At 34.7% G+C, this 13536-nt stretch overlaps 1 protein-coding gene across 16 annotated transcripts in view; it reads right to left on the bottom strand.

Annotated features, from left to right (window-relative positions):
- The window catches only part of Piezo (piezo type mechanosensitive ion channel component), a 160042-nt gene that overhangs the window by 47022 nt on the left and 99484 nt on the right, over positions 1–13536 (bottom strand). For 14 of the 16 annotated variants that reach the window (XM_087354064.1, XM_087354067.1, XM_087354072.1 and 11 more), the window contains 5 exons: positions 10214–10338; positions 8968–9168; positions 6022–6133; positions 4650–4807; positions 3217–3305 (listed from right to left, as the gene is read on the bottom strand). In XM_087354064.1, coding sequence (XP_087210190.1) covers positions 3217–3305; positions 4650–4807; positions 6022–6133; positions 8968–9168; positions 10214–10338 — 685 coding nt within the window. The remainder of the gene's footprint in view (positions 1–3216; positions 3306–4649; positions 4808–6021; positions 6134–8967; positions 9169–10213; positions 10339–13536) is intronic. The other 2 variants (XM_087354077.1, XM_087354078.1) reach the window with 1 other exon arrangement.

The following is a 13536-nucleotide window of genomic DNA, read 5'->3' as shown; positions in this document are numbered from 1 at the left end:
CCATCTTCATGTTACTGCATGCACTACAGGAGTTCATTTAGTTTTCATTTCAAGTAATAAATGTTGTCACCTAAGAATGGGACTGAAACTGGTGTCTTGATTCCCACAAAACACATGAATTACTATGCCACCAAGTTTAACCATCAATTTCCTTCCCAGAGTGACGTGAACATGTAAAGTTTGAAACTCAGAAATCATCTTCTATGACAGGTTTGAATTACACAGATTTTGGCAAGTTCACATGCATCATAAGCCCCAATATTATGATGGACATTATAACTTATCTGTAGGATATTTAATATACACTATAATTCAAGAGTTGGCTTTGGGTGACTGGTTGTCATTATGATGTAATGCATAAAGATACTCTGCTGGCTGGTTTGGAGAAACTTTAGGAAAACAATTGAAGCAGAAAACCAAAATTCACACAGTAAAATGCCACTTTGTTCACCATAAATTACTGAACTGTCATGAGATAGGATTGAACTTGGACTTCAAATTATGGTATCAACTGCCTGGCAAAGTTGGATATTCTTTATAATAGATAGAAGTTTGCTGACCTTTATGGGTATTAAATATTCTTACAATTCCGTGAGTCTCTGCTTAGTAATCTTAAAACTTTGCATATCGTGTAGTATATTAGAATATAAAATAAGCATACAAACAAACTATTAACACTATAAAAAAGACACTAGTGCCAAATGGATGGCGCTAAAGCTCCGTGCCCATACCCGGCCACCAGAAGGCAAGGCCGTTACGCTGAAGCCCCGGCGAGTAGGACAGCACGGAAGGGTCCGGGTGCGAGCCCGCCTGTAGCCGCCGCCGGTGCAGATCTTGGTGGTGTCTTTTTATAGTGTTAATAGTTTGTTTGTTTGTTTGTTTGCTTATTTTATACTCTGCTTCCTACATTCCATGCATGCTAAATGCTATTCTTGTATTTGAATTTGTCCAAATCTCATCTATGTTGCACAAAATATTCCAGAAATAATAAAGTTTGAGACTAAATACAGATGTGTTAATGAACTTTAAAACTCTGGAGTCAGAACTCATCTGAATAATATTAAAAATTCAGTTCCTATCTCAAAGGAAATGCAATACTTCGTTACAAATTGGTTAATGCTGATTAAGAAAATAATCAATATTTATTCAATTAGGCTTTCCATGATTATGAACCCATACTGGAATGTGCAGTAGGAATGAAGATTATTTAATTTTCTAAGAACTGAGAATTCAAACTCTTGCTTGGCAGCAGGGCAGAATTTATTGGGTTGAATGGAAAGTTTTTGCATTTTATAACCCAACAAAACCATAAATTCAGAAGTTTACTGTCAACAATTGGACTGAGTAAAAGAATGCCTTAAGCAAAAACGTCCACATCTCATCAACATAAAAGGAGCTGTCTTTCACCAGGACAATGCTCATCCCCATGTCAGTTCAATGACGCAGAAAAAAATAAAGGAACTGAATTGGGAAATTTTAGACCACCCACCATATTCATCAGACTTGGCACCATCCGATTATCATTTATTCAGATCACTGCAAAACCACTTAAATAAAATGAGATTTGAAAGATTTGAATAGCATATTTTTAATCAAAACCAAGAAAAGTTTTTAGGCCAGAATGAAAAGCTTGTGACACATTGGGAGATAGTAATAGCAAGCAATGGAAATTATATAATTGATTACATATTGTAAATATATTTAAAAAAAAAACATTGTGACTTTTCATGTGAAAAATGCAAACGCTTCCCATTCAACCCAATAATATGGGATTTGAAAATTTATATGCATCATTCTACAAAAATATCTTCATTGTTTATATATCAATCTCAGCACAATAAATATAGCAGTTAGTGCCCCATGTTTCACAAATACATAAATTTTTGGCTAAATTCCATACACTTCTTGCTACATACAGCAGTGGGTCTCTTGTGAAGTAAGTGGTAATATGATTTCAAAATACAGCAACAAGAAACTGACAGGTTGTGAATTGTTGGAAATATTGGGATCTGTGGATTTGTTTAGCCAATTTTGTTCCCCACAAACTACTGCACATCTGCTTTTTTTTTTTTAAAAAAAGAGGGAAGTTTAGAGCAGTATTCTAAATCTTCACTTCTGTAAGAAGATGCAGGACCTTCAAGTGGGGTATCATCGAGCCCTCCCCCTCAATCAGTATCAACATACTGTTCTTCTACTGTTAAACAGATGTATTTCACAGATCCTGCCATAGTAACTGCAATTCACAGGTACATAAAAACTATGAGTAGAAAAACCAAAAAATAAGCATGTAGTATAAAAGAATCTGCCACTGAAAACTATAATCTGCTGTCAGAACTGAGGATCTCATGGCAATCAAAATATTGATGTTGTGTAGGCTCACAATGCCAATGTTTTGGAAAAACATACTGTCTCCATCTACAGGTTTCAGAAGAACATCAGACACAAGTTTCTTTGTCTATACAAAGGTATGACTGGAACTTTGCAGAGTATACCTCAAATCACTCAGCATGGTGTTAAAATGCGCTCCTCAATAAAATGTAGTGGGACTATAGATATATTGGACATTCAGCCACATGCAGGCCAATAAGGTGTCATTACTTCAACCTCAGACAGCCAATCTTTATTAATACCAACAGTTTTTATTTAGTATCACAAATAAAAGCTAGTGGTGTTAATACAGATTAAATAATTACAAGCTACACTAAGTGACAAGACACAATTCAAGATGTCTGAACATAACTGAATCAACAAGGAAATAACGATAAAGATTTCTTCCTTCATAGTTCTGTAAGCTAATGAGCTACTGCGATAATGAATTGCAGTAATATGATAAAGGTTGATAAATCACAAAATAAAAGAATCAATCTAAAATTTATGCAATGTGAATGATACTTAAAATTCTTACAGATAAAAATGAAATCAAACTGAATGTATACCTAATTCTAATACTATACTATTAATACTTCTTCTAGATTTGATATAATGCATAATGACATTCAAGACATTTTTACTGTTTTATATTGAATTTTGTAGATACTGAGCATGCCATGTACATGATATGAAACTACACATAACTTCTAAGGCTGGTTACACAGCTAAACTACAATACCTGAACATCTAGTCAGGCCTGATGCAACACACCACATCTTCCACACTCCTGGCAACAACCCTCTCCATCAAGTGAAGTCATATTAACAGCATAATCATAATCATTACCTGAGTTTACTGTGATCCACTGCAGAGGGCATTGGCTGCCACATCATTGCAGAGCCAACACGGACACCTTGACCAAAGTCTGATTTCTCCTGTAGGCACAACATGAAACAAACTGACACATCAGTCAAATATCATTCTTACTATGCTGCAAGCTACTGGAAGGCTTATGGAAGCAGACATGTGTAACAGAATGTCATGTGAACCGGTGTGTAACATCATGAAGCATCTTTGGTGCGAGAATAACAGACACCATTTCAAAGTTAGCTTAGTGAGATCTGAGGTTCTCAGAATGACATGTATGAAAATGGCTACCTTCTAGAATGCTGCACTGTGGAGTCTGGTAAATGTTGATTTGTGTTTCAGAGGAGCTTACTGCCTCCTTCAAGAGGATGATGGTGAAAGCAGTAAACTTCTCTGAAATGTCAGTGAACATATATCAGACTACTTCGAGCAACATCCTAGAAGACAGCCATAATCAAAATTGAGTTTATTTGAAAAATTAAATGTGCTGTAGAAAACAATTCCTTTCAAACACAGAATTCAAATGTTGGTTTCTTTATAAACAATTATTTTTACATCCATAACTTCATTAATTTTTTTATAATTTAAAATCTTGACAAAGGAGGGTAATTAATCAGCTGATGAACAGAAAAAATCTATGAGGTATAACTCACTATGCATATATCTGATAAAGTTTCAACATAAAATTAATTAGATTTCTACAATTGTTTTAGGGAAAACTTAATACAAACTAAAAAAGAAAAAGAAAAACACATAAATACACTGAAATTAATAAGAAGTGTGCTGATCCACATAACTGATAATAAAACTATATTAAGACATACTTTCCTGAGCATCACAGGATGTTTGTTCATATTTTTCTCAGCCAATCAACATGCAGTAATAACTATAGCTCTCCGTTTTTAAATACATTTCAGATATCTTCCTATAACTGTTTTCATTGTAGAAATTACTCTTTAATTAGTATGAAGTGTTTATAATAAAGCTGAAACAATTAACATGGCCCTGACGATGTATGCTATTCACAGTTCCAGTATAAAGACAACGTTCCAAGAATCACTCCCACAATTTAAGAGTTGAAAGAGTTTTCCCAGCATGGTGGGCAGACTAATCTCTGCCAGAATTACCAAAGTGGGATTATTACAATAAGTCTGATAACAAGTAGGAGTGAAAAGTGCACACAAACATCCATGCCATGTGTAAAATTCAGACTTTAAACCAAATAAATAATGGCTGTACATACATTCTGATGGCCATGATAGGCCAAAATACACACATAAATAACAAGTAAAGTTCCTTCAAAGCATCAACCCAAAGAACAAAGTCCACTTATGCCAAACTATATGTTGTTCATTAATATTAAGCTATTATGCCTTCAGGCCTAGCTATAAAGCAGTAAAATATGGATATACCTTAAGCATCTTCTTTTCCAATGTGAGTACCTCCATAACATAGCGGTAATCACGAGATACATGGTTCAGGTGCCTTGTTAATGTCACCATGGCACTTTCCACAAAGGCCCATGCAAATTTCACCATCAGCCATATGCGTTGTCCCACGCTCATTCTAACTACAATACAGAGACACAATACTGGGATAGTAACTCAAAGTAGGCCACAATCACATTCTTTTCCAATTCCACCATTCATTAAATGCTCCATCATCCAATGCTATATAGTATGAGTTACTCAAATAATCATTACATAAAATATAAAAAAAATTGCAACTCCATAGTATGACATGATAATATGAGAACCTCAAGTCTTACATGATAATATCACTAGATAGGCCATTAGGTGCATGTAAGATCATAACATTAACAGGTTATGTTCTAAAATTCTTATGACATAACAATGAAAGCCAAGCAGCAACTGTATGACTCTCAGTTGTTGATCCTTTCCAGACAGCTCTTTGGCCATTTAAATATGGTTGCCAGACTATGCTGGCTGGCTGACTGACTGACTGACTGACTGACTGACTGACTCTATGGTGCAACAGCCCAAAGCCGAGCCTTGGCCTCCTCCCATGTGGGAGGTTTCTTTGTCTTCCAAGTGTGCATTTATGAGTATTGAGTGACAGCACACTGCCTCTGCACAACTACTCAATCCTGATTTGTCTGCTAGAGCCACCTAGTAGTGAATCAGGAGACATGGGTGAGAAATGGCTGCTGAATTTTGCTTACGAAAATCTCGTTTATGCTCCGTAAGGTTCTTTTACATGTCATAAATCTACAATGTGGGACACATGGCTTTACATCCCCTCTGAAGGAAGCTGTGATACAAATTTTTATCGTCCTTAAAAATCCGACCTAGGCCGGATTTGAACCCGCAAACCTTGGGTCCAGAAGTGAGCATGCTCAGCACTTGTCCACCGAGGGCGACAGCCAGGATATGCACTGTGACTAAATTAATGACTCAATATGATTTTAAAGTGGGACCCAAGGGGATAACATCTATCACATGGAAATAGGGGATTTAAATACCTGTACTGAGGGGCTGTCAGCTGAACGTTAACTCCTGGATTAACAGTTTAGTGGTAAGTAAGTTGCAAAGTCAGTAACAGTATGTGTTACTATTATCAGCAAAATGGATGATCAGTTTAATTTTCAGGTCTCAATAAGGAAAGGAGATGAAGAAAACAGTGGGGGAAAATGCAAATATAGTCAAATTTAGGAAGAGTTCCTGATTTATGCATGAAAAGAAACAATGCTAAGCTAAGGAAGTGCTTTTCCTAATCTCCTCTTTAATTTCTTACTCATGAAATATATCTGAACAGACAACCAACCTTCTGTTTCCGAAGATGCATCTTTTGTGGTTGAGGCCCCATCTACTTCATCTGGTGGGTAATGTTGTGATGGGTAGCTCCCCTTGCTTCCTTCAGGAGAAGTTGGCACCATCTGTTGCAGAAATAATGTTAACAGAGTGTCAAACAAGATGAGACTGAACCACATTGTAGGTTGAGACTGAATACTAATTTGAATTTGGCATTTGCTGCCTTCCTGAATAAGTTCATCTGTGTGCATGACCAAAGTTAAGATCACTGTCACACCTGTAACATGAATTTGGAATCAAACTACTGGTCCTCTTCCTCTAATTGTTTTGTAATATTTTGGCTGGAATCTAGCAACAGTTTTGACAGTCGGCGGCAATCCTTTAATTTTCATAATACATACATACTAAAAATTACCAGAATCCATTGGTGAAAGTTTCTGAAAGTCTACTTTTGTTTGTATCTTTTGAAGATGATGCGATGTTTATTTTTATGGAAATTACATTCTGAATGTGTGGGGACCTAGAGATCTAGGGATAAGGCATCAAAATTCAATGTCCCAGGTCTCAGATTTGATACTGCCCATATCCAGCAAGGATTTTTCCTTTCAGTTCCCTTAGTCCTGAATCTGAAAGTGATGAATTATAGATGCTAAAATGAACTGACATCCATCTCTACTAGTCATCACACTAATGTAAGAATCTGCCTCACAAATTACCCCTACATCAAAAATGGCTTCCTTAATTATTAGTTGAGCAGATATCATTAAGGTCAAACAGACCATAGGCAGGGACATTAGCCATAACCAAATTTAATGTTTGGCAATACGGTGACTCTTATAAATAAACAAATGTGATATTATTGCATTTGAATGGAGGTTCATGAAATTCCAACGCCTTTTAATCAAGCTGTTGTTGGGAAAACTGTTTATCTTAATTTTTGGGAAGATCTTGAAAAAGTCACAATTATCTAACAAATCTTAAACAATATTAATGGGAAAATAAATTACAATTTGTACTTATGTTTTAGTCCTGACATGCAAATGGATTAACTATTTGTATAGTTACAGGTTATTATAAGATCCTGTACACTTTATGACCAGTTTGTGACATATATTTTGTAGCACAATTATTAGCCTATGAATTGACATATAATGTTCTGAACTATAAAGGAACAAAACATAAGCAAAACATCAAATATTAAGGTGATTTTAATGGTGAAACTTACAACATTAAGAAGCAAAGACTTAGAAGCAGCACAAGCAAAGAAATTAAAATCAGAAATAACAAGATAGAGATAGTAAAACTATTCACCATAATTGCACAATTAGATTGTTTTTCTGGAACTCACATTCTGTGTTCTATCAAATTCATAATATTTCTGTGAACATTTATAAAATGTGGACAATTATTTCACACACAGTTAACTTAATATTACTTAAAGCTTTCATGGTGACTGAGTTAAAAGAAATCTTCTCAGGTGATGAGCTATGCAAGCATGGCAATAGTACTAACATTTCAAAAACTGCCTTTGCCTCTTATCATCTGAGGTGAAATGATGAATGGCACGAATACTTGTTGTCTTTACACCCACAGATACGTAGTTCTTTGATCTCAGTGGCCTTGCCCATCAGCATACCAACAGGAGAAACATAGTGGAGAGAGGTAGTAAGTCATAACATAATCAATCCTGATGATGGAGGCAGAGACTGTCTCCAAAATGTTGGACATTAACTTCTTTCTCACAGTCACAATCACCAGTGAAAGTAATCAAAGTGAATTTCATAATTCCACAATAATTATAATAGACAGTGCACATTTTCTGAAATACATTTAATACACACAATATTTGGAAGGTGGCTCCACTTCTATCTTTATATGATAGATTGTCATCATCCTGACAGATATCTTTTATTGCTTTTATTTTTTGAATTAGGTTCACAACCAGGATCAAGCCAAAACTCCTTTGAAAATAAAATTATATATATATATCAACAAAAAATAACAATAAAACATGCCAGAATAATGACTGCAGTACCCTGAGGATGGGAACAGAGCTAACTCCTGAAATGTTATTTTTTAAACATATCTCAGATACTGGACAATGTGCTAACTGCTGTGTGAAGAATCTTTCAGCTGCAAACTTTCTAAGAAATAATGAATCTGACTGTGCTATCTTTCCTGCCAGTACACTTGTTTTCATGAAAGTATTTGATTCGTATATCTACTGCATGTATAGCCACATGCATTACTCTAAGTTTTATGCAGGCTCAGTTCATTGAAACACAGGGCACCAGGAATTTGTTGTAGGTATAAAAATATACAGGTGAAGTGGAAGCAAAGCCATATGCATGCTTACTTAACCTTGAATCAATATGGAGGTTAGTAGTTCACAGCCGATTCAACTACAGAAAAAAACACTGGTACACACCCTTTGGGTAAGAGGGTGGGTGGTCCCTAGAGATGTGCTAGACATGACAGTGGGAGGAGAGAAGAAGAACCAAGGGCCCTGCCAAGAATCATGTATTGGCCACTCAGCCTGTAAGCCTGATGAATTGTCACGAGTCTAAATGAGAGTTAGTTAACCTAATTAAACAGTTAATTATTTTGCATATGATATTTATATCTTTACCAGACTTTATCAGAACACTAACGAGCAATTTTTTAAAACTGAAGGTGTAGAATACACGAATAATAAAACTGCTATACGACTTACTGTAACATCTGAACAGAATAATCATCTTACATTCTCTTAAAAAATGGATGCAGAGGCAATACATGAAAGAGATAAGTGGCTAATAATGTAAATAAAAGGCAGAAGGAAGTATAGATGAATAACAAAAAGAAAGAGCATAAACAAGAAACTGAAATCCAAACATAATTAACAGATGAAAGCAAAGGAAGTTGCAAGAGAAATGATGTATGAATGAACAGAAAGCAGAAACAGAAACAAATGACTCACATAGTCACTATGTAAAGAAGGACTGCCTGCTTGTGCTTGGGGTGCAATCTCTGTCTCACATGTGAAGAAGGATGATTTATTTCGTGTCAGTTTGACAGAAGACCGTCGACCACCATCAGCAACGCCTTCACCTGTTGTACCCTTTGTAAGAGCCAATTCTGCTGCTTGTTCCATGTCAGTCTTGAAAGCTGTGTCCAGGAACTGACAAGGCCATAATATTTTAGAAGAAATGACAGTACCACATTCAAATTTGTCCTCTACTAATGTACAACATCAAATTGTCTTGTCTTCAAATGAATGCTTATAACGGATACCACCTCTTTGTACTTTCAAAAATATCTGTTCAAAGGGACAAGTATGACATTATATTATCACAACCCTATCCTGTGTGCACTCCCACTTCATTTGTAAATTAATTGACTATTGTCAAACCAGTAGAGGATAGAAAATTCAAAATACAATAACTTAAAGCATTATACAGAACATAATTTTAACTGATTATAATTTTATAACACATGCAGTTGTCTAGAAAATCAGGAGGAAGTTTAAACTATTGATTAAGATAGTAACACAAAAATGTATCTTTCAGGCATGATATGAATCAAATAAAAACACTGGCAAAGAAAACACCAAGAATATAAATTTATCTTTTATCGATGGTAGAAATAATTATGGAAAGTATTATGTTATTAAGAACATTAGTATACAACTTATTTAATATAGCAGTGTTTCAGTACTTCATACTGGTACTGCCATGACCAAAAACCATGACTAGGGCTTCCAAAATGTGGTCCCTTCAGGATACATAAAACGTTTCAGGGGGGTTACTGAAAAAAATAATTATGGTGGATGTTTAATTAACCAGTATTATTTTAAGTAAAATTCACATAGAAACTAAACTTATGTTAATTATTTATTGCCTGTTACAGAAGGATGTTATACTTCACAGACTGTTCCAATTGCACTGTTGAGATACAATTCATTAACTTCTTCTCACTTCAGAAAATGTATTTGTAAAATACCATTCAGTAGGTCAGGATTGGTTAAGAGCAGGACCTTTCTATAAGGAAAACAAGAACATGTCAGACCAACACATTCAAAATAAGACAAAAAAAAATTTAAGAGAGGATTCACATTCTGATTCTTGATGAGAAAGGTTCGCGGAGATCACTCCATGGAAAGTACTGCTGCAGATTAACTCACAGTTCTTGTACCATAAACAAACCTCCATAATAAAGATGTTTACCTTACTGAGTGTAACTCTCCTCTCACCATGTCTGCCACCTTCATCATCCGATGATGTTTCATCCTTCTCTTCCAGTACACCATCATCCAGCTCTTCAAACATGTAGTAGTCACCAGAGCGAATAGCTGAAAACATCCAGGACAAAGGTGTCATGAAATTTCAAGCTAAAGGAGTTTCCCAAATGTCAGTTTGTATTTTATTTCCATGAAGTTAAGATCATTTCCTTCTAATGTTAGAGAATTTAAATTATGTCAAAAAAAAACATTTACTGGAACTCATGAAAGTTACTTTTAAATTTCTTTATATTTCTTTGTACAATAATATAAAATAAAAGTCACTTAAATGTTCCACATTTAACATACTATATTACCTCATACAGATGCTCATAATTTCCATAAGTTGTTCAGTCAGGTGGCATGCATGATCTGAGAGATCAAGTGCAATTCTTATGATGCTATATTACCAACCAATTCAAGATCCTAAAATTTTTTGCACCGTCTCCAAGCGTACCAACAGGAGCTTCAGACTTATACAGTATCTTCCAAACTGAATGTCAGCCTGTTATAATGTTTTACTGTAAATGATAACTAAAATGGCATAAAATGTATTTTAACTTTTTTGTTTAATTTTTCAACCAAATAATAATGATCATTATAGTTTATCTGTTTATAAGACAGAATATCAATATTTGAGTACCTTCTTCTATCTATAATTTCTTCCTGAGCTAAGAACACAAGATCTTGTTAAGAAATACTGGTTTCTTCTGGTCTGAATAGCTTCTGCAACTGTCAGTTATAATACCATATGGACTTACAGGTGGATACCAATATTTCACAGAAACATACTTCCTCCATCTTCAGCCCAAAGAAAATTAGAATCTACCTGGAAGTCCACATAGCATTACAACCTAGAAGACCACAAATACTATCTTCACTGTTGTTATAACCTAAAATATCATATAGCTTCTATATGTGATTATGTAAGTGTACATAAGCTCTTTTGTCATCTGCTGACAGTCCAGCCCAATAATTCATGGCTTATCAACAATAAAAATGGGCAAATAAAGAGAAACATCTGTTTTCGTAACATAACTGAACAACAGGTTAAAATAAAACTAACATGACAATTTCAAAATATCATCTGACCCGAAAGTTGAACAAAACAGTGGTTCCTTAATTTACTTTTGTTCTATAATTTTTCACACACAAAGTAATAGCAATTAAATGACTTTTACTAAATTTTTATCACCTTATTCACCACACATGCAAAATGTTACAAAACACAGGACAAGCAAGTCTGGTTAAAATCACATTTACACATATATTTACAAATATAAAATATTTACACTAGAGTTTATATGATAATAATATCATTTAGTCCTGAAAACAGAGGACATTAGTTTCCAAATAAATTTCTGTAAGGGACAAAGATACAGGTTACAGCAATAGTATGCACAGCAGTGTCACGGGGGTTTAAAATTAAACTGGTAGTTATATTTAAAATCCACAACCACAGGTTAAAGGGCATGTAGGCAGAGAAAAATATCTAAAACATTAAATCACATACATACAGAAAGATACAATACACATACGTGACTGAATTTTTTATAATCATTACTTCCTAACTCATATATTCTTTTATAAAATCAAAGTTAGCACTGAATAACTGAGCAAAATAAAAAAGAATTGTATGTATATTGTAAAATTCCATATGCAAACAAGACTATACATAGCATAGGACCTCACATTCTCACAGTGTTAATACCACACTCTCCACTGAAGCCTTGTAAGTTTATAAAAGGATGGTTTCCTTAAGTTTTGTCTTGTGAAGCAGTGTCATTCTACAGAAGCAAGCCACAGAAATATACATATGCAGTTATATTAATACTCATACATGTTAAATGAAGAATCAGTCTTGGTCCTTCAACAGAAATGTTATATATGAATATGTACAAAGAAAAGTTAAAATAAATGAGAGATTTACCAAGCCAGATTCAAATATAACTTGTCATTTAGACAGCAAAAGACACCACCAATGAAATAAAGCAGTTATAAAGCTGAGGAACACAAAAGAAGTGAATAGTGTAATAACTGTAATACAAAATAACACTTAAAAATAAAATCTATGTGACTCAGAAACAACCTGTTCAACCTTATCTAAACTTCAAAGAATTCCTCAGCGTAAGGATATTTACAGAAATGGCATAAATTCCAGTCCAATTCTGTATAACAATATACAAAAATACTTTTAAAGCTTTGTAAAAAGATATAGAAATGTAAATATAACAACAAAAATCAATATTATAAAAATTTATCACATTTGGGAAAGTTTTGGAAGGTATATTTATTGTTTTATGAAAAAAGAGTGTCAATATTGTATACCAGTGTATACTGCTAGAAAATTGCATTACTAATATCAAACTTCATTAGAATCTGACCAAGTTCCAGAACACATGTGATATTAAAGTTAGACATATATACTGAACATCCAATTACAGAACCAAAAACAATCAAATGTTAAAGAACATATCTGAAGTAATTTGTGTCATACTGATATCCATCTGGCTTGGTCCATCACACTCTGACAAGGACAGCCACCAGAGTTGCCATGTACAGCTGAAAGAGTTGATGTAACAGACAAATATACTTGTGAGGGATATGCCTTGGAAATGTATGCAACTGGAATATTAAGCTATTACACAGCTGTATAGCAACACACAATGGGCTTCATTACTATGTTATTTACCAATTGCAAAGCACTGAAGCACAGCCTAAATGTGAATAACAGTACAGATGGGATGCAATACACAAAATATTTCATTTCAACTGTAAGAACCTGTAATGCCATTACAGTTCCTAGTCAACAAATGGAGCTCCTGTTATTTAAGACTTTAATGTGGGTAATGAAGCAGAATAGAACATTCACATAGCTACTACCATGCTATATATAGTACAACATTGTGCTTTACAGGCAGTTAAATCAAACTGGTGTCCTAAATGTGGTATCTGTTGCATGTGATTACTAGATGTGGGTGAGTGGTCAGTGTCACGCCCCAGCTACGCTTTACCTCCAGGAAAGGACCCCGGTAACTATTGGATAGAAGGCTGGGTGGGCCCCAGGGCCAGTCTGGATGCAGAAGCTAGAGGAAAAATCCTCTAACCCCATCAGGTCATCCAGTTCGTAGCCACTCACTATACTGACTGAGATATCCCAGCTCCCCTTAGAAATAAGTCATGAGGAAAATTAAGGTGGAAAATTATGTCCCATTGACTTCAAGAGGGTAAGATACTATCATGGTGCTCTGTACACAGGATTCACATCAA

The sequence above is a fragment of the Zootermopsis nevadensis genome, unplaced genomic scaffold (genome assembly GCF_977971745.1).
Source record: "Zootermopsis nevadensis isolate Lab colony 2312 unplaced genomic scaffold, Znev_1.0 Znev_ptg000022l, whole genome shotgun sequence".
Classification (NCBI taxonomy): Eukaryota; Metazoa; Arthropoda; class Insecta; order Blattodea; family Termopsidae; genus Zootermopsis; species Zootermopsis nevadensis.
The sequence above is the reverse complement of the archived record's forward strand: the minus strand, read 5'-3'. Positions and strand labels throughout refer to the sequence as shown.